This window comes from Xenia sp. Carnegie-2017, unplaced genomic scaffold (genome assembly GCF_021976095.1).
Source record: "Xenia sp. Carnegie-2017 unplaced genomic scaffold, XeniaSp_v1 HiC_scaffold_24, whole genome shotgun sequence".
Taxonomy (NCBI): domain Eukaryota; kingdom Metazoa; phylum Cnidaria; class Anthozoa; order Malacalcyonacea; family Xeniidae; genus Xenia; species Xenia sp. Carnegie-2017.
The window spans coordinates 13,155,459-13,177,614 of record NW_025813487.1 but is presented as its reverse complement, the minus strand read 5'-3'; the positions used below and the strand labels follow the sequence as shown (position 1 = coordinate 13,177,614).

Genomic DNA, 22,156 nt, shown 5'->3' with positions numbered 1-22,156 from the left:
CCATGATTTTACAAGGAGAGTGGTGCAGAAATACCGCCCTTTATAAATTATTGTAACTCTTGCTAATGGCGTTAATTTAACACCAACCACTTAACACCAAAAAACAGTGTTACTTTAGCACTTTTGTGGCAGAAGAAGGTGCTAGTTCAGCACCATTAATTGGGTGTTAAAGTGTTGAGGTGTAAATTTAACACGCTACAATATGTTTAAGGTCATATGTTGTTAAATCAACAACAATATTGGTGTTATAATAACACTTTTATTTAACACCACCGATAGGGTGTCAGTTTAGCACTAGAGAAAGTGCTAGTTCAACACCCCAAAAATAACAGTGTAAGCGTATAGAAGACAAACAAAAAAATAAGCAAATTCAAATCTATACAAGCTTATCTTGAATTACCTGTAAAATAAAAGTTGAATTTAAAAAAATGAAGTTTCTGGTGGCACTGATCTCACTGGCACCATATCTATAGCCATGGCCTTGCAGTGGCTTCTGATCATAGTTTAATTATATACATGCTAACTGGATGAAAATTCAAACTTGGTAAAATAAAATCGTTCGTCTTCTTCATCTTTACAATTGCCCAGTCCTCACGTCAAAAGACCTCTTAGAGCTGCTATACTTTTATTATAGCGTGAATAGATTAAACCACCCCAAAAGGTTTGGGTCATAGCATTGATGGTCTAAAGAAGTTTGGATGAGTCCGAAATAACTTCTGCTTGTCTTTGTTTTCTTCAAGACAACCTGGTTTGTTTAGATTTAATATTGAACCAGATTGTACAAATTTAAATTGAGCTCCCGAGTGAAAACAATTCTCTTTAAACCTCAAATTAGTAAAAAATCCAGGATCATGACCATTATCATAAAAACATTTTCCTGACTGAATATGTTTGATGAAAAGTCCATTCGTTTCTAAAAAAGGACATCAATATAAATTTAAAAAACTGGGATTTCATTTAAAATAATTAAGCGTACTGAATTCTATCGATATAAGAAAAAGATTCCATTAAAAAAGCCATCTTGAAATTCAATATTTGAATTATAACAACAGACAAAAAAACGAGTGTTTATTGCTGACTTTATTTGAAAGACTTCATTGGGCTTATTTTATATCTTACGTGTTATGTTTTAATTCAAATATAGAATTTCAAGATGGCCATTTTGTTTGGAATCTATTTATTTTTATATTTTTCAACATTGAGGACTGAGCCTGGTTTTTCAAAACTGCCAACTCATCTGTGAAGCTTAAACTGTATAAATTCCCATGTCTTTCGTTTTTGATGAAAAGGAAGTTTATCTGAAATAAGTTTTATGAAAAAACCAAACGGTCATTACACTAACCTATTGAAAGCGAGCAACCGCAGTAGAATGTTTGCTTTGAGCTTGTGATTAAACTAAATCTAAATTTGAATTCAGAACTATATTTTCTCGTCAAATGTTGTCAGTAGTCGACGTATAACTCCAATACGCATTTCACTGCACGCTCGTGTAGCAGAGTTTGAATTGATTCTAACAAAAAGAATGACCAACACGACAAGAGTAATGACCAAAACACCAGCCACAATTGCACCAATAGTAGCTCCAAATTTCCACAGCCTATAAGATAAAAATGAATGACGAAGAAGAACATAAAAACATTAAGTATACAAGTGGTGAACAAAAAAAGTAACCCAACTATAAACAATACATGGTTACCTAAAGATATCAATAGATTACTTAATAATACATTACGCGTAATACATTACGAAATTCGCTTTTCAGGCGCGCAAAAACAAGTATAAACGAAACTCAGATTTGATCTCACGTGCGCAGTTTACAAACTTTCCAGTCGGCGTACATGAGCAATATGAAATCTTCTTAGAATACGGCTGTTTTGGCACAAGTAAGATTTGGTAGTTTAACTTATAATCAAGCAAAGCATGTATAAAGTATTCAATCGTGTTTCCTAGTCGGATTTGTTAGTGTGGCCATTTATACTCATGAATGTAGGAAATTCAGAAAAAATATGACCTTTGGTTATCCGATTCTTAAAAATGTCAATGATTTCTCAAAGATCAGAGACAATAACAAATATACAAATAAATTATTAAACTTTTAGTAGTTCTATAGCATGGAAAGACATGTAAACAAATAAATGAAAATGATAGTTTGTGTTAAAAGATGCTAAATACCTAAAAGATGCTTTTAACTACTCAAAATCCTGTAATGAAAATTCTATGTAACTTGATTCAATTAACGTTGTTAAGCCTTTTATTAATTGCCCGAACGAAAAATTGTGCTAAGCCTAAACGCCCGAATGGCTAAGCTTTGGGGCTCATCCCCCCTGTGCCCTCACAGGCCTTATGTCTATGAAAATAATGATCTCGATGAAAAGAATACCAGAGTTGTTTATATGTCTAGAGGAGAGATGCATAGAAAATTGTACACTTGACTTGTGTAATAAATTCTTGAAGTAATTGAAAAATTTGCACTGACAAATTACGTCATTAACTCAAAACAATTAAAATAACACTAACACATACAAGAAAACAGTTTATGCTGGCATGCAGTCATGAGCAAAATTTTCTTTAAAAATTATACCAATTTTCGTCAAAACAACAAAAATTTACGTCATATTACCAGATGTTCGTTTACTGTATACAAGTGTTTATTTAGACCATGGATACAACAAGACAGCAGCACAAATACAACGAGAAATGGCGAGAAAAATAATGCCTCGACTTAACAGTTTTGGTAGTTGAAGCAATAAGCAATTGAGCTCAGCATTGTCTTTTAAAGAATTAAAAATAAAATGGTCGCAAAAGTCACAATGTTCTGTTTTGTCTGCTTTAACTGTATCACCTTGTTATGTCCATTATTATGACATATCACTTTTAATTTGGTGTAAGACAAACTTTAAGTTCATTCATTCGGCTGGTAATTTCTATAGTTTGTAAATTATGTTATTTAACTTTTGAAGTGACCCCCTCTAAAGTGAACAGGTGCACAGAAACATGTACAAAAACATAAAACGAAACTCAACACCCGCTGCATTATAGGGCTTTATTTAACAAATCGGAAGTTCGGGTAGCATTGCATCCTTAATAGGTTGTTATGAGAAACAATCATATTTATATAAGATGTTAGAATACAAAAGGAGACGGTATCAAATAGATTATATAAATTACGAAGTTAGGAAGCAAAATATAGTGAAATTAAAAAAGTTGAATAGAACTGCCTTGGACAGATGTTAAGTCATAGTAAAGGAAACATACCGAAGGTCCACTTTGCTTAGAAACTGGCTGCTGTACATATAATTAGATAACAGGCTGCCGTTAGCCAGTTCGGAACTCCTATTACTAAAAAAAAGCATTTTACTAGATGCCAATGTAGTAATCATATGCGCAATGAGATATACGTAGCACAAAAAAATCAATGGATTTGCTCTATTGTACTTTTACTATACTTTCGACAAGGAAAAACTTGTAGCTATTGATTATGAGGCTCTCATTAAGGGAGAGTTTGTATGAATCGTGAGAAGAGGAAATACTTTCAAAGTCGTCCATGTTGGGGATATCTCCAGATATGTTTATGTTCGCAAAAATGCTCCATAACGCAAGGCGTGACGTTTGGATACCTTCAAATGGAGACATTCTCCTATGCTACGAAAATTCGATGTGTAAATGACGTGTGATTTTACCCACATACAATACGTACAGCTATAACACTTTAATGAATACACAACATCCAATTTCTGAGGTTTGAGATTTTTTCCTAAAAGGGGAAGAAAGAAAATATACGTTAAGAAAGGTGGAAAACAAATTTAATTAGTACATGCAGAAAAGCATCAGCACTAAGGCGATTTATTTATATGTGTATTTGAAGAGAGTGCATACCTGTGAAAAAAAGACGGAAGTAGATGGATTTTTTGTGAGCAGTCATGACGGGAGGTTTTGAGTTAAAGGTGTTGTCGAGGAAACGACGTGTTATTTGGTCAAATACGCGTTAAGGAAACCCGTTTTTGATGAGTAACCATCTCGTAGATTCGAGTAAAACAAACATTTTCAAAGGTAAAAGAAAAGTTTGTAAAACATTCTAAAGGTTTTAAAGATTTGTAAAAAACTTTCAAAGATTTGAAAAAGATATTCTAAAACAAAGAATTGATGACATATGCACACGTGAGGCTAGTGAACATTTGCGGTAAACGGAACGCAGCTGCAATGCATCGTTCAATAAATCACCCGACCCTAATCATAAATGTGTCAAAGTCAATAACAACAAAATTTTTTTATGGTCTATGTTGTAGAGGCTGCATAGTCCATTAATGAAAATAACGCTTGGTGTTTGTCTAGTTGGGGCTTTAAGAGAGTAATAAAGACAAGCTTACCGCTGTTTCAACGAGCTGCGGCGTCTATTCTGGATCAGCTTGACGCATTGGAACGCAATAATCGCTTGGACAGTTTTGACTCGGTCCACAAGATTTGAGATAGCAATATAGGTACCACAGTGACCTGCTTCGTCACTGGATTAAAAAAATAAATATTTTTGTGTTTGTTGCAAAATTCTTGTAGAGAACTTCACTCAGATCTTAAGCCGCCGAATTATAACCACGAGAGCGACGGGGTTAATCAACTGCTAATATTTCAGTGACACGTGTTTACCTGCACATAACAACGACAGGTCCATTTACATCAGCAGATCTGTGAATCTTCAACTTCAGATAAGATTTCCACCATACTGTGAACATCTTTAGGAACATCATGAACCGGCTATGATATGTCATGAATCATGGTCCAAACGACTTTTTTAATATCCTAAGAAGCAAAAAATAAATAAATGTAACAAATTGTTTAATCATAAAAACACGAAGGAACAATCAAGAGCAGAAATCCACTTATTTCTTCTGCAAAATAATTGGCAATATAAGGAAGGAACATTAATTAAGATAAAGGAAACATTTAAATAAACGCAGTAGCGTAGCCAGCATGCAGGTTTACACCGCTATGTAAATTTTGAACGAATACCAATAACAAATTTGGTAATCACAAATTAAATTATTATTTGTCTAGTTAAAAGTTGATACACTAGAAGTATTTCTTTAGAAATCTATTGTTCTTACGGTCAGTAAACACAAAAATATTTGCTGCAACTTCGTAAAAGCACTATTCATATAGCGCATTTAATAAACACGACGAGTTTTTTTAAAAGAAGCATTTCACATTAACAAAATTAATTGTAATCTCAACGTTCACGTTTTTCGTTTTAACACTATATTCAGCCTGTAAATACACTCATAAATTAGTTCCAACCAGTATTTCATTTTAATATTTACAATCTACTGATAATTGTATCACTGCATCATATTACTCTTATATAAAATTATCATGCATATACATAATATTCTTATTATACTGTAGATGCCATTATGAGATGTTGAAACACATTTATTTTAAAAAAAAACGCGTCGTATTTATTAAATGCGAAAAATATTTGCATAGCGAGAGTAAAGTCGGGCTGGCTACGCTACTGAATAAACATATACATATGAACTTTGTATGAAAGAGAAGTGTGGTGATTTATTTGCAATAAATTATCTAAAGCAGAGATTTACATATGTTTATACAAATTTCTTTTTATCCGAATGATTCTGACTTTTCTCTTGTGGAAACGCTATTGATTGTAGACATGTGTTTCAAATTTTTCCTTTACGATAATGAATATTTTATTGTTTTATTGCAGTTAAGTCAGAGCCTGTAATTGAATGTTCCATCTTCTTTAATGATGAGCAAATGGTGTAAAAGCATAACAAAGAAGTATCGAGAGATCAATTGCACAAAATACTACCCTCACACATTTATAAAAGTAAATTTTATAGAATGAAGACACTGAACTGGATTACTTGTGACTTTAATTTTTATATACAGCTATACAACCATTGTAATTACACAAAAAATCACTCTACACAAAGACTGGAACACATAATGACTTAAGTTTCAACATCAGATCAGGGGCGGATCTAGGATTTTTCAAACATCAGTCATAAAACGTCGGAGGCGCTCCGTACCAGGGGGGGTCTGAGGCATTCTCCCTGAGAAATTTAGAATTTCAGAGCCTTGAAAATGCCATTTTCAGCGTATTAGAGCAATACAAAATATATTTTGTGGGCATCATTTTTGCGTAAAACAACAATTTTGCTTACGTTTTTTCCAAAAACTGAAGTGAACAATAGTTGAATGTTATGCCAAATATTTAGGCTCATTATCATGCAAAATATATGGCTCATTAGCATGTCTAGGAACGTAAAATTTATTTTAGAATAATGCTATTCAAAACAGATATAGTCTTTAAAATTTCTACCAAGTTGTCGGGCATAGACCCCCCTAGAGACCACCATTCAAACCTCTATGTAATGATTTAAGTTAGAAATTTGGTACTAGTGACAGTTCATAGATATAGAAATGCTCAGACTTTAAACCATGCAAGTTTATTGCAACCCTTTATCCATACCCATCTCCACATCAGTGCCAGCAAATTCACCTTTTGAGAAAAAACTCAAAATTTTTTTCTTCCAAAGATTAAGCAAAAATTATCATAGTGAAAATTTGCAGTTAAGGATAGCTTAATGCCATAAATGTTTATTAAGCATTTAACTAGACTATTAACTTCTGTAAGTATATGCAAGGTGTGCTATATAGCAAACACTAGTAGCATTCCCCTGCGCCTGGATCATCACGTTGCCGTCGTGCAGGGGCTTAAGTACTTCACTGAAGGAAAACTAAGAATGATCCAAACCCGGTCTCCAAAATTCGATATCGAACTCTCTGAACCACACCTCCAAACTCATGAACAGTCGAAATACAGAAAACCATACTGGCTTGGACGTCGCCCAGGATAAAAAGGTCCGCTTATTAAGCCAGCCGGCTCCCATCTCAACATTAGCCCAACAGTGAACTTACTCTCCTTAAATGTCGAAGGATTGTCTATGGCCAAATGTGAGTACTTATCAAAACTTCTTCATGACAACAAAGTCGATATTCTCTTTCTACAAGAGACCCATGTTGTAAAGAATAGTCCATCATCGAGATACACCATCACAAATTACTCGCTTGTTGACGCCATCTTCTATGAAAAATATGGCACAATGGTTTTTTTAAAACATCCTCAATTAACCTCAGTGATACAATCTACTCTAACTGAAAATTATGACCATCGTACTATTGTCCACCATGGCGGAACTACTCTAATTAACATCTATAAACCACCGAATGAGAACAGGCCATCACCACCTCTACCACACATCAGTCACCCTACTGTTATCACAGGTATTTCAACAGTCATCATTCAGACTGGGGTTACAGAACGAACAATACAGCTGGTGAAGACATCACCAAATGGACATCACAAAATAATATGCATCTATTGTTTGATCCGCGAGAAAAGGGCACTTTCTTCTCTGCAAGATGGCAAAAAAATGCTCTACTGACCTAACATTCGTATTCAAGGATAACGATGACTTACCACTCTATGCCTCTCGTCAAGTCCTCGGTTTATTCCCCAAAAGCCAACAGAGACCTCTTCTAATCAAAATAGGTCTAAATATTTCCATCACACCATCTCTCCCTAAACCTAGATGGAATTTCCAAAAAGCAAATTGGAGTGATTTCACTAAGTCCATAGAGAGAACATGCCCAAGAATACAACCCGTACAGGAAAATATCCCCCGCTTCAGCAAACGCATTCTACGTAGTGCAAGAAAATTTATTCCAAGAGATAGATTGCCAGCGATCTACTTACATCCCTTGCTGGACAGAAGAAAGTCAAACTCTTCTTAAAAGATATGAAGAAACACAGAACCAAAGCATAGCTGAAGAACTCCTAAAATCTCTACAAAAAAAGACGTTGCAAGAAATAGCAGGAAACAGTAGAAAACACGGTCTTCTGCCACTCAAGCAGAAAGGCATGGAACCTCTTGAAAAATTTGACCCAGATAAACGCCCGCAAACAACACAAGAGGCCCCGATTATTGTTGAAGATATCGCAAAACAAATAAAACAACGTAGCACCCATAAACCAATCCATAAATTCGAAAAAGAAATAAGACATGAATACCAACGCTTATACAAATCAAGCCCGGATAACAGCTTTTCATCAATGCCAGTTAGTAAGCAAGAAGTTGACACTGCAATTAAACAAATGAAAGCTGGCAAGGCAGCCGGAATAGACGGTATCTATCAAGACATGATCAATGATTGAGGCCCCAAGACGATCAACTGGCTTGCATTATCTCTCTCGGATGTTATTGACAAATCAGAATACGCACTGACTTGGAGAGAAGCTAAAATACTTGCCATCTTCAAACCTGGAAAACCCTCAAACGATCCATCAAGTTATCGCCCAATTTCTCTGTTGTGTTGTTGTTTTAAACTTCTAGAGAGAATAATGAACAAGTTCTGGCCTTAACGACATACATCGAAATGGGATATGAAAGAAAACAGAAAACTGGAGCTGTATTTATTGATCTATCTGCGGCTTACGACACGGTATGGCACAACGGTTTGATGTATAAGTTAGCCAAATGTATCCCTTGTAAGAAAACACTAAAGCTTTCGAATAAAATGTCTGGATCAAGAATTTATCATGTATGTCTGGGTGACAAATTAAGCAAAAAGAGAACTATAAAAAACGGTGTTCTCCAAGGTTCAGTTCTAGCATCAACTTTGTTCAACATCTATATCAGTGACTTACCACAGACCACCTATCTCAAACTTGGCTACGCTAATGACTTCGTACTATCACACCAATCTAGAGATATTAAACAAATTAAAGAAGCCCTCAGACATGACACAACAAAACTAAAAATATTTTTCAACAAGTGGTACCTAAAGATGAACACAACAAAAACTGTAAGCACCCTCTTCTACTTGGACAATTACAAGGCAAATCTACAACTTGCATTACGTGTAGGCAACTCCAAATTATCATATGACTCATCTCCAAAATACCTGGGTGTGACTTTTGATCGCCCGCTAACATACAAACAGCACATTGAAAATACTGCCACAAAACTGTGAAAACGAAATGGCATAATTAACAAACTGGCAGGAACATCGTGGGGCGCCACTCCAACGGTACTTAGGACATCATCTCTTGCCCTATCATACAGTGTTGCAGAATATTGTTCTCCTATTTGGTCTCGCTCTAAACACGTCAATAAGTTAGATGTATTGCTAAATGACACAATGCGAACAATTTCTAAAACATTTGCAATTTATCCATAAATTTTTCACCCTCTTCAAAAAATTCACAGTTTGGACAGCAGCATTCATGTCAATATATTAATTTGTAAAAGATTTCCATAAATCCGTCTGATTGTAGTTTAGTTTCTATCATGCTTATAAAAATTACTATGAAACGACAAACATTCAATTCAGACAGTGAGCTTGACTATGTTTGTTCAGTTGGCTATCAGTCGAAATCCGTCAAACCAATCACAATAAAACAAAAATTCAAATGAACCAATTGTAAGATAGCAATTGGACTCCCTTATACGTCCGGCCACCCCTCTTATCGGTCCAGACCATTCCAGACTGTCCACTGATCTGTCTATTGACCAATAAAATAAGCGTTTTTGGCGTTCATTGACTCCTTTATCCGTCGAACCAGTCATGCCACCCCGCTTATCAGTCGGTTATTCCAGGTCAATTAAAATTCAACTGATCTGGTTACCAACGAGATATTCATTGGATTAGTCATTAGTTTTCAATAATAAATAAAGCTGGATTTTTATCACGAAGTAAATGCGATAATAAAGAATAATTAGTGATTTTTTAATTAATATGAATAGGTAATTTTTGAATTTCAAACATCAGTCGCGCGACGGATTTGACATACTCTAGATCCGCCCCTGGGAGTTGTATCACGCGCCATCAATCCAAACACGTTGAAAATTCGTCGACGGCAACATATTGATTAAATTTTAAACTAATAAAATACCTTGGGTCGCAATGTAGTACTTCTCACATTTCCCCTACAAAGTTAATAAAGGATTTATAAAGTAAATGGTTTGAACCCAGGAGTATCGTAACCTGTTTGTGGATGCAGATCTTCTAGGTTAGTGGAGTCCTGAAAAGGACTGTTATTGTTGATGTTGAATGACGTTTCGACAACCTTAGAGGTAGTCATCTTCATAGTCAACGAATCAACATCAACAACAAAAGTCGTTCTCAGGACTCTACTAAACTGGACACTCTACATCCAAAACATGTTCAAGGATGTATAAATTGAAAAAAGAGCGAATCTTTAACGTAAACTGTCGACGATGTTGCGAGCAAAAAACTGTTTTCAATGAAACTTACGTCGACAAAAGAAGCGTTGATAAAGTCAGATTTTTCATCACCAGAGAGTATCACACGAGAATGGTCGACTAGAAGAGACAAAATAACGTTTCGAACACACAATTTTCGTTTTTGACATTTTCCTTTCTTTTACATAACAATTACATTCACACATATCACTTTCTCATTGATATCATTATGTTCAGTGGTTTGCAACGTAAATTGGGATTTTGTTTCCCCATCAGGTTTTGTTAGCATTAAAATTTTTCCACGGAAAAATCTCTATCATTCCACTGCATTTAGTGATTGTAAGGAGGGGTGAGCCAGCACGATTATTTAGTCCGGCTGTGTAAAATTTTTTACGTTCATCTTTAATTCGAAAACAACAAAATTCTAAAGAAATAAATATAATGATGACGATCTGAAATTTACATAGCCGGCTAGCTGTCTTTCCTAATTTTGAAAGGTATCTAGGCCAAACATTTTTGCATGTGATGGTGTTTTAAAAGCATTATTGTGGGTATTGTAAGGACTCTGTGTCAATAATCTGACACATGACAGTGTTTCCACAACAACTTTGTCAGTATTGTATGGTTTTCGAGTCAATATAATCTTACACGTGACTGCGTTACCATATCGATTTTTGGCAGAATTCATAGGTTTTTTGGCAATAACCCAGTTGCATTTCTGACCATTTGGTAAGTCCTGCAAATTTTAATAGTAAGCAAATACAAAACTGAACAAGTGTGTTAAACTCATAGCTACTGAAACGGGAATCCTCATACATTTGGTTTGCGTAGTTTAACAAGTAAGGATCTAATGTTCAAGCATAGGTATGAATACACAATCTAATCTCGTATATAATTGTTTTCGGTTGTGCATGAAACAGCCGTGCACGAGTTAAAAAGAAAACCACCTAAGTTTACCTATCAGTGCGGCGGACGTACTCTTTTTTAAAATCTCCGCACTTTGCAAGCCAAGACTCAAACTTTCATTTCATGACAACAAATTTCATTTTTATCACCTCGTTCCAGCTTCCAACCTTCGTGAATTTTTTGCTTATTTTTAATGTTAGATTGAGCCGAAGATGCTAAACTACTCATAATAGCATATATACTATGAGAAATTTGACTGAATTTTTAGTCCGCTAAGGATTTCAAATCTGTAGAAGAGAACACATAAAACACATTACCTCAAATTCGAGCCTCAATTCCTCCATGTTTTTTGTTCTCAGTTTTTTTACGTGCTCAGTAAAATTTGCGAGTGGAATTGGTAACCGATTACGGGTCTCGATAGCTGAAAAATAACAATGTGAAAAATATTGTCAGATAAAGGACATAGCCACACAATGGCTATGTACTAACAAACAACAATTTACTATGTCAAGATAGCTTTATCATCAAGATGTTTTGCTTTTCATGCATAACGTTACGGCAAGCGTATTGTCAATCATTTTCATAGTAGGCAATGTTGTAAATATAATTATCTTGAAATCAGATTTATTACACAGAGCTACCTGGAACTCCAATTAAATTCAAATCAAACCACATTATTATTGTCATCAACTACATACATGGAAAAAACTTCTACTTTTTGTCGACTGACCGAGCGTTTCAATAATACATGTCTCATATAATAAGCAATGTAATCAAGAAAAACTACCAACGTTATAGAAAAAACGATATTTTTCAAAATTACTTACTTTCTTTGTTTCCATACATTTGTTTTTCGGAAATTGACTTGTTTACATAAATATTTTCTTCATTTGGTCGTACAACAGGATCCGCAATGTCATTAACGATGAACGCGTCGTTTCTAACGGACAGCTCTTGTCCATTCCTATCCTCATGTTCTGATTGCAAATGCGATTTAGGCTCTTGAACAATAGCACGTCTTCTAGAAAAATATACAATCATTAGCAGAAGACAGTAGTAGTAGAGTACCCACGAGTTGATTGTTCGTCCTTCTTTGTACGCAAAGTTTGGCCTGCTTGTACTTCTTAGTACAAAATTTTCTTAAGCGTATCATGCTCCTTTTTATCTTACAAAACAGTGCTTGCCATTTTTTAAAACAGAAAATGCTTCATGCGTTCTCTTTTATTACAACCAAAACAATATCCTCAGACATTGTCAAATAGTGCAAAAACTAAGAGTTGTCATTTGTTTGTGCATATATTCAGCAGGTTTCTAAATCCCTTAAAAGGAAGTTTGGTAAAATCTTGCAAACATATTTAATGCTCAATTGTATTTGATAATTTCTCTTGTTACTCTGAGAAAGATGGGACAATATATGATGCGCAATTGTGAAGAAGAGTCTGACATGTAAGATAAAAAAAGCATTTGCAGTGTTTCTAAGCTAGTTATATAAACACGTAAGATCAATTGCAAGAAGTGAAAAATTGCATGTGAAAGTGTCAAACATTGACCTCTTACACTAATGCTGTCAGTCGACTTTACTGTTCATTTTAAACTCCTCCTACCTTCTCCAAAGAGTTATTAGCACCACAAAGACGATAGTGAAAACAAAAGCAGCTGCAGAAGCTGCAGCAATTGCAGTTACGTTGTTATCATTGTTATCATCATCTTTACTATCGCCTAAGAGAGAAAAACAGAGAAAGACACATGCCTTTCAATATTGCATGCACTATCACCACACGATTGAAAATAAGCAGTGTTCAGATTTTTCCATATCGAACTTCAAATTTGCACATCGTAGAAAGAATGCTTCTGAATCCAACAAATTCATTTATATAAAAACAGTTATTTTATTGGAAAAAATTGAAAAAAAATTTCCACTGTCCATTTGGCAATTTTTCTCCGCGATTTCGTTTAAAGTTATGCTTCGACTATTAATAAAGCCATACTCTTAAACTCACCTGGAAGCTGAAGTAGCTCTGAAGCAGTTCTTGCTGAAGGACTCCATTCAGTGGAATAAAAATCACCCTGATAAGAAGTGCATTAAATTTTGATAAAAAAAAACCCAAAAAGAAGTTATTAAAAAAAAATTTAAGCAATTACCTGATCATTTATCACCACACGCTGGAAAATTCGATAAGTAGTATTGGGTTTTAGAGGAGCGTTATAATAAACTCTTTCGGGAGAACGACGACCTCGTGTTCTCGAAATACTTGAATTTGAGCCATCACCAAGTATAAACACGAAAATACCACCACCACTTGGCTTAAGTACCGCAGCAACGTAAAGGTTTGGTGGTGAAGGAGTGGAATATGTTTCTAAGTCTTCAATATTTAATGTAAAAGGCGATGGAAGATTATGTCTGTCACCTTGCATGGCAATTACGAATAAGTACCTGAAATAAAAAAAATATACATATTTTCCATGGGAAGCGTATTGCAAAAAAAGACACCAAAAAGATCAATGGTTCAAACAACGATAGCATTTGAGTTTAAAATTTATTTTTTAAATTAAAAAAAAGATCATGAACAAAGTTGACTGACTATCCTAATAGCCAAGATTAATATGGCTAAGTACTGAGGACAACCAGGAATTGCTATATATTGCTCCCTCGATCCAGGTTGCAGAATAAGAAAAAATAAAATATCCCTAGCAGCAGGTATTTTCGTTATTCGTCTTTTCTGAGAGTCAAGATTAACCATGCACAATTATAAGCCTTTAAGTTTAAATATTTATGCATCAAAGAGTTATAAAATCTGACTGCTTCTTGTGTTATTTCCATTAAGTAAGTAAATGTGCTGAACCTAGGGTTTATAGGCTCAAAATAAATGATCTAAGAACATACGTACTATAACTTACTCATATTTAACCGTAGGAATTTCTAAAGAAAATGTCAAAGTTTTTTCCGACGGGTTGAACGTCCCTGTCGGAGGCACTAAAAATACAAAACCTATTTTAAAGTGCACAACCTCCCTCCATTAAGTAGTAACAGTTACACAAAGCAAGAGAAGATTTCTAAATGAAAACGTACGTCCATTTGTTATGGCCATTTGCTTTTCACTGTAATTTCCAAAACCAATTTTTGTACTTGCCAAAACCCACACATAGTACGTCGTCGCTGGTTTCAACTCATTTATGATAAAGCTTTGATATTCGGTAGTAAAGGTTTCTGAACATTTGAAGCTCTCACTAGGTGTTATACAAACAGTGTAATTGACAATTTTCCCGTTTCTCTTGCTTTTATCAGGTGGCTTCCACGTGACTGATAACGATGAACTGCTGATGACAGAGATTCTTATATTTAGAGGAGGCCCTTCAGGAACTACATAAAAAGACAGTTAAAATTTCGCATCATGTTGTATAGTCGTATTCAAGAAAAAACATTGAATCAAACGTTTATTTTGACAACTGAAGTAAGTTTATTTCAGTTTTACGGTAAATACAGTACTGTAAACGTGTAAGGTCGTATCTGATATTTTGATGATCATCATGGTTTTCTCACCATTCCATGTTTTAAGAACAAATTTAAATTGTAAGTCAAAAATTGTCTATATGTGCAAATAGTTACACATACGTCCGACAGGTGAAATACATTGTTTTACTGCGTCGTTTTGTTTTGTAAATGAAAACATTCTGACTGAGTAAAACAAGTTAGAATGTAAGAGGGAAAAGAACCGAAACTCGAAAGAAGCACAGAAGGCGTTCTACAGGATACACCATGTTATCGCAATGAAATAGAAGAAACGTCTGCGTGCTGCCAAGGAAACTTCAAATAAAGTGAGGAAGGTAGATATGATAAAACTTATAAAAGACCAGAATAGCGATAATTATTCCCATATCATGATCAAATACTGAAGAACAAAAGTTGAAAGATGTCAAGAGAAAAAAGTAACTCCAAACACATGGACTGGTTACGATAGGTATTGCGAGCAAAGTGTCTGATCATTGAAGCACTGAGCAGATATGTTTTTTTCAGGTAAAAATTTTCAACCTGATCCCAACAAGAAGAATATTTGTTATAGAGACACTGTTATCGAGAGTATTTTACTTCCTATCGAGCATTTTTGAAGAAGAAGAAAGAAAATGTCAGAAAATAATCCTAGCCAATTAAGAGCTAACAGCCGTCTTTGAAAATTGGAATGGCATTGATAGCCATAAAAACATATGATGGTTAGAAGGAAGATTTGTCGTTTGGTAGCTCGCTGCTCGTGGTGGTAATAATAAATACAAAGACACGTTAGAGTAATTACCTATATCAATACGTGGCTTGCCTTCTACGAACGTTTTCATACTTTTTATAACTTATGAATTATAAGAAATGGAATGGGGCAGTTTGCTTCGTTGAGTTAGTCATGGCCAGAATCCACAAATAATAATCGGGGAAAATATTCCACGTTCACTTACACAATGAAATTTTAACGAGTAAAAACGTCTTTATATTTAAGATTTAAGTAGCATACGATTTCTTTCTCTCCTAGCTATGTTTGAAATGATGCACACACATAAAACGAAGAACACAATAGGATGAAATAAAATCTTACCATCTTCTTTTGTCTTAAAAGAAACATTCGCTGCATCTCCAAAACCTTCAGAATTTCCAGCAGTTACAACTACTGTGTACATTGTGTTAGGAATAAGATTGCTCAACATGTAAGGCTTAGCAACGTTAGATGGCTCAGTTTTGTTTAAAATGACCTTCCTTTGATTCCTCAATATGAACCTAAACTTTGTCAAAGGATTTACAACATCTGCGCCGGGAGTCACTGCAATGTTTTGGGGATCCATCCACGATATTATAACGTATCTTGACACACTGTAAGTGATATTGAGACCTTTTGGGCTGCTCGGAAGCAATTCTACAACAAGAAAGAAAGATCTATTTTGATATACAGGATGTATAACAAAAGAAGATCTTTAAAATTAACCTATTGTAAATTTCAGTGCCTAAGGACTATGCAAATCATACTGGTGCATACTTGTGCATGTTTTGCTGTTTGAATGTACCCATGGTATTGCAATTTACGTGATAGGCATTGAAATTATTACAATTCGTTAATTTCAAAAGGTCTTCTTTTGATACACCCTTTATATTTGCTTTTCAAGTGCACTAATTAAATGTAAATAAAGCGTAAACAATGATTTTACTATATAACGTTCTGCTGTAATGAAAATTATCATTCTCAAGATTTTAACAATCCATTCCATTATTTATTTCAGTACTAATCTTAAAAGAAAGGTAGAATCTTAAAAGAGAGTTAACATGATCTAAACTAACGTTCTGGTTTCACCTCTGCTTTTGTGAACAATTATGTAACTTTCAATTTTTGCAATAAACACATATTCATAAACAAATAAACACATAAACATTCACAAATATCTAAGAAGTACATGGGAGGATGGAGGAAATTAAAAAAAAAATTTCTAACGCGCCGGCACTTTGGTTTAATCAAAAGCAAAGAAATTGGGGAAAAAATACTTTGCAAGAGTCCAAAACGGCTTAAAAGCTCTAAAACGTTACGAATCATAACTTGCAGATGAAAACTTTACAATATGGGAGAAAGTTCAAAATTAAAGGATAATTTTAGTTGTATTTGTTGGTGGATGATCAAAAGAATTTAGCTTACACTACTAGCTTTGCAGTATAATATAGTTCTTATTCAGTGGCGCCGCCAGGTTGTTCAGACTAGGAGGGACAACGAAAACGTCAGATGTGTGAGACTTCAATGGGGGCTCAGAGGCATGCTCCCTTAAAGAAATGTTTGACTTTATGTTGCCTAAAACGCTATTTCTCACAGGCAGGATTTATAACAATCTAAAAGCCACACGTTTTTACAATGGCAGCATTTTGTTAGATGTGTTAGCAAGTGTTTTCAAGTCCATCTTACAAATAACAATGCTTGACGATTGCTGTTTAATTTGGAGAGCGCTGAAGTAGCTGCATAATTATATAATTATAATCATTGCAAAGATAACAAAAACACATCAGTGCATCGCATCTTTCTGATCTTTCATATATTGTTCTAACGACATTAAAAATTTTTTTGGCCATACGTATGGCACAGGTCCATGCCAGGCTAAGTTGAAATAATTACTAAATTACTTTTTTTAAAACACTGTTCTCAATTTTAATAAAGTTCTTACCACCACCACAAAGTTCTACACTTATGTAGGGTCGATTTTTGTAGGTCACTGGAATAAGTCGTAAAGCTCTCGTCCTTGTACCTCCTTTGATGTTTGATAGAGCAGCTTCTTTGTAAGCGTTTTTGTTTCCTTTGAAATCCTGAAAAACCGTTAAATCCTACAATTCAGCAGTCGCACTAGCATGTGAAAAATTTTATCATAACATTGCAAAATTCAGTTTAAAAAATACTCTAACTCTACTTTACTTTTTGTGAATTCTGATTAGATACTGACTCCCAGTTTATTAAATCAGAAGTTGTGTTAATGTGATATTTTGTCACCCAAATTAAGGTTGTTGTGTCTCCAAAAATTGCAACGGAGTTAATAGCATAAAGTTTTTCAAAGCTTACTTGAAGATAGTGATTTCCATCAGCAGTAGGAGCACACCACGATCTGCCACTGGATATTCTTGCATTGGCGACATTGTGCAAATTTATTGCCTTTCAAGCGGAAAACAATGAGTCAGGGAATTTTTTTGTGTCGTTTAACAACGGCCTGGCACAGATATGACCTATGAAAAAAAATTCACATAGAGATAAGCCATGATGATACACGTAAGTAATGATGAAAGAGTTAAATCATCATGATAGATGTAAGTCTTGATGATAGAGGTAAGTCTTGATGATAGAGGTAAGTCATGATGATAGAGGTAAGTCATGATGATAGATGTAAGTCTTGATGATAGATGTAAGTCATGATGATAGATGTAAGTCGTGATAATAGATGTATGTCTTGATGATAAAGGTAAGTCATGATGATAGATGTAAGTCATGATGATAGATGTAAGTCATGATAATAGATGTAAGTCATGATGATAGATATAAGTCATGATGATAAAAGTAAGTCTATACTTACATTTTAATAATGAATGATGGAAACATTTCTCTTTCGTTGTGACAACGCATTGAGAAAGAGTTTTTGCTTGGTTGTTACAAGATAACTTTCCAGATAAAAAAATTTGATCGCCTTTGCTTGATGTCCATATTTTGATTGAGTTAGCTGCAGGGTAACCAAATACCGTGTTTTACTAGCTTACATACTGCAAATACCGTGTTTTACTTTATCTAAGGAACCGTCTTTACAGATTGCAAAGTTACCATCATACTTCGTGGTAACATTTACAACTCCTTAGCTTGGGAAAATGGAATTTGACAGGTATGCCGTTTCAACTAAAAAAATTAGAGAACAAACACTTTTATAAACGTTGTCTTTTCAATGTTTTTGAGAAGGGAGAAACAGGATTATGCGTAACGACAATCTTTTTCAATTTTGCAAACAAATGAACGCTGTTTTCCATACGCAGTTTAAAGAGATTCGACTCGTCTCCACACCCGGCGGGCTTGGTAGCTAAACAGGTAGAGCGGCGGACTAGTATCCCGAAGGTGGGAGTTCAAATGTCGTCCAAGTCACATGTTTTTCATGTGCATATTAAACCATGTTAGGATTAATATATTATATATATTCTCTGATGCTGGCTTTGGAATTAAATTGTATTTGAGAAAGCTGTTTCTGAAATACAGGATTTATTCTAACATAATTTAGCTAGAAATTACTGTATAATAAAATTAATTAAAGTATTCGTCAACATCAAATTTTTAAGAAATTGTGAAAATGAAAATTAATGTAAGTAAACTTACGGTAACAAATTTCAACAAACGATGTTGTGCTGCATTGATAAACAAAATAAAGATACTTATTCAAACCAGGACAAATGTTTAAAGGAAAAAGATTCTCATTAACAATGACAATACACTCTCGTTTGCCATCACAGTGTCTCTTCAGATGACACGTGACATCGACACTACAACTGTAATCATAACTTGACCCACAAATATTACTTCCAGTCAATCCGCGGTATGATGAACTTTTGATGGTCATGTATTGACTTTTGGGACAACTGACGTCCGTCATCTTTTGTCGAAAACACGCTATTGAACCTGCAAGAAAAAGAAATTTTATTTTAAATAACTGTGGGACATTATTTCTAAAAGGTGTTGATTGATGAAAAAAAAACAACAAATGTTCGAGAAATTCAATCTACAAAGATAAGTAACACTTGCGTATGTAAAATTATTGTTTTTTTAAAGTTTATCACTGTAAGCGTATTGATACTGACGCGCAGAAAATGAGAAAATAACGGACGTTTGTGCGAAAGCCACTTGCTCCTTAAATTCCCACAGCGATTTCAAGTAAAAATACAAAACACCGAAATCGGAATTGCATTAGAAAGACTATAGAAGATCGGATTCTTCTATTGTATTAATTAAATCACAAGAAAAAACAAGTCTATAGAACATTGCCACCTGACATCATGGCCGACATGTTGGTGTACCAATAAAAATTATTTTTATTTAATGAACTTCCTTCTTTTTGAATACCAATATGACTGTTTCTTGTGTGCTGAACTGATTTCTCATGTTTTCCGTAGTTGACTTACCATGTTTTTGAATAACTTGTGATCATTTAAAATGTTTTGATGTGTTTTGAATTTTGGTGGACCGAAATATGAATTAACAACAAAATAACCCTTACCGAAATGAAATTGCTTTTTTGGTGCAGATTTGCAATTAACCATTTTCAAATAAGGATCAACTCCTTGATTGTCTTGTAGTTCTTTAGAAGTCCAAGGTCTTAAACATCGAAATTGATTTTCCAGCTATGTAGTACCGTATTTTTAGACCTCCCCAAGAGGTTTGTTTTCAGCATTGTTGTTGACACAAGCAACGTAATTAATGTTGTGCGTATCAGTGTGGATATACAACACATCAAGACGATAACCATTTACCCATTTATGAACTCCTTGAAGACAACTTGGTACGTTCAACTTCATTATGGCGCTGTTAACTAAGAATTTAAACTGAGATGCAGGATGAAGACAGTTGTGGGAAAGTTCCAAAAATCGAAGAGTTCTTGCTCCTAGTGATGACTGTATTTTTTCTGTATCATATATACACTTTCCAGTTTCGACATGTTTCAAGAAAAATCCAGTCGTATCTAGAAAGAAAAAACAAGGCTTTAATTTTGTAGCGTGTCATTTCATCTGTCCATGCATGATTACGCATAATGTATTTACCGTAGCACATATCATCCAATGACGTCATGGTGTCGTTACATTGATATTCAAAGTAAAGATACTTGTTCAGGCCAACACAAATATTGGAAGGGAAGAGATTATTATCGACGCTTATATTACACACCCGTTGACCATCACAGCGTCTTTTTAAATGACATGTAACATCGAAGCTACAACTGTAATTGTAACTTGAACCACAAACATTTCCTTCATTCAATCCACGATATTCTGCCTTTTTTATGACCATGTATTGATTGTTAGGACAGCTAGCATTTGTTATTTTTTCACCAAAGCACGTCACTGAGCCTATAAAATACAAAAGTAGTAGATTTTAAAGGTTATAGAACCTTTCATGCCTGCAATACTAACCTAAACGCAACATTTTACAACATTTATACAAACATAGAAGTGCCCTTGTACGCAAATCCAAATCAAAACATAGAAATGAAAATGAGAAAATATGTCACTTAAGACAATACTTTATGCAGTACAATATTTGAAAAATGTGATATTAACTTTTGAAAATAGAGACTTCTTAAAGCGAAGTGAATTACTTCTGACAATATTCCAGAATAACGGTCAATAAATAAATATCTTACGCATGTAAATTAAAGTGCTATATGCACTTGGATGTATATAAGACAGAAATTACCAAACATTTTTGTACGTGCCAGGATTCGTTGATTAATTATGACATTCCATAAATATGAAGATAGACGTTTTATTTTGTCTAATGACATGTACAAACAAGTAACAACAAATAGACATCAGGTATATCCTATACATAGTGTGGGCACCAAGGAGGGAAACAAGGGGTGAGTCGTCTCCGCAACATCTCTGTGGGAGACGTTGGCGTCAATCTTGTGTTAATAGGGGGGACCATATTCATATATTTTGCTATGCCTGGGTAATTTCTCTTCAAAACAATTTCACTTTCAAAAGAAATCAACCAGGCATAACAGAATATATGAATACCAATTATCGCAGAATTGACGCCAACGCCCAAAATGAATTCTTTGTGCACATAACTTCAAAAATTTCAGCAGCATTACACAGTACGTACAAAATGCAAGTGACATTTTTGAGTCCCCTTCAAAAATTTCTGGAGCTTCCGATCCTAGATGGACGGAGGACAGGTAGCGGATCTAGGGTAGGTCAGAATGCATCACTAAAATATATTTCCATTTTAAAATACTTTAACCACATCCTATTGCGAGAATTTTGGTCTTAAATATTCTTTAGAAGTTTTTAACTAACAGCATTTTCAAAAACGTGTTTTGTGTATAAAATGAGCTTAAGTAAAAATGTAAGTAAAAATGCAAAAAAATCATAGACTTTATAAGCGTGAAAGACAAAAATCTACCGCTTCTATCCAAGTTAAAAATATTTTCAGCATATTTTATGCATTACACATGGCTTTAAGTTCCAAAAAAATAACAGAAATACGTCGTTATTAAAGCTCTCTCGTAAATTAAAGTTTGTTTTCGTTCCTCAAAAGGGACCTAGTAATTAGGTGATAACAATATGGGCACCTGATTACTTTGGCTTTATTATACATATCTATGCTCACAATGAATTCTTCATGTACATACTTAAAAAATATCAATAGCATTACACAGTACGCAAATCACGTAAGTGACATGTTTTACTTCACCCCCCGGAAAAAAATTTAACA

The 22,156-nt window shown here is 34.4% G+C and overlaps 2 protein-coding genes and 1 long non-coding RNA gene across 3 annotated transcripts; all 3 read right to left on the bottom strand.

Moving 5' to 3' along the window:
• Window positions 1-239: 239 nt before the first annotated feature.
• On the bottom strand, window positions 240-1,402 carry LOC124451802. The gene is made up of 2 exons (XR_006950678.1): window positions 1,343-1,402; window positions 240-913 (listed from the first exon to the last, which is right to left on the bottom strand). It is a non-coding gene; the product is annotated as an uncharacterized LOC124451802 (long non-coding RNA).
• An 8,468-nt stretch (window positions 1,403-9,870) lies between these two features.
• On the bottom strand, window positions 9,871-16,236 carry LOC124452185 (tyrosine-protein phosphatase Lar-like). Its single transcript, XM_047002770.1, has 11 exons — window positions 16,233-16,236; window positions 15,770-16,084; window positions 14,260-14,550; window positions 14,088-14,163; window positions 13,332-13,623; window positions 13,190-13,256; window positions 12,794-12,908; window positions 12,017-12,210; window positions 11,507-11,610; window positions 10,336-10,403; window positions 9,871-10,007 (listed from the first exon to the last, which is right to left on the bottom strand). The coding sequence occupies exons 1-10, from the start codon at window positions 16,234-16,236 to the stop codon at window positions 10,386-10,388; spliced, it is 1,476 nt and encodes a 491-aa protein (XP_046858726.1). The 3' UTR covers window positions 9,871-10,007; window positions 10,336-10,385.
• Window positions 16,237-19,082: 2,846 nt separating this feature from the next.
• On the bottom strand, window positions 19,083-20,776 carry LOC124451786. Its single transcript, XM_047002399.1, has 3 exons — window positions 20,482-20,776; window positions 19,941-20,402; window positions 19,083-19,345 (listed from the first exon to the last, which is right to left on the bottom strand). The coding sequence occupies exons 1-2, from the start codon at window positions 20,726-20,728 to the stop codon at window positions 20,083-20,085; spliced, it is 567 nt and encodes a 188-aa protein (XP_046858355.1). The 5' UTR covers window positions 20,729-20,776; the 3' UTR covers window positions 19,083-19,345; window positions 19,941-20,082.
• Window positions 20,777-22,156: the final 1,380 nt, after the last annotated feature.

Excerpts from the sequence above, each read along its gene's own strand:
- LOC124452185 (XM_047002770.1), bottom strand. Across the intron at positions 13,624-14,087 it reads ATTCCTACGGTTAAATATGA|GTACTTATTCGTAATTGCCA; the intron begins GTAAGTTATAGT and ends TTTTTATTTCAG. Across the intron at positions 13,257-13,331 it reads GTGTGGTGATAAATGATCAG|GGTGATTTTTATTCCACTGA; the intron begins GTAATTGCTTAA and ends ACTTCTTATCAG.
- LOC124451786 (XM_047002399.1), bottom strand. The coding sequence starts at position 20,728 with ATGGTCATAAAAAAGGCAGAATATCGTGGATTGAATGAAGGAAATGTT. Across the intron at positions 20,403-20,481 it reads ATTGGATGATATGTGCTACG|ATACGACTGGATTTTTCTTG; the intron begins GTAAATACATTA and ends TTTTCTTTCTAG.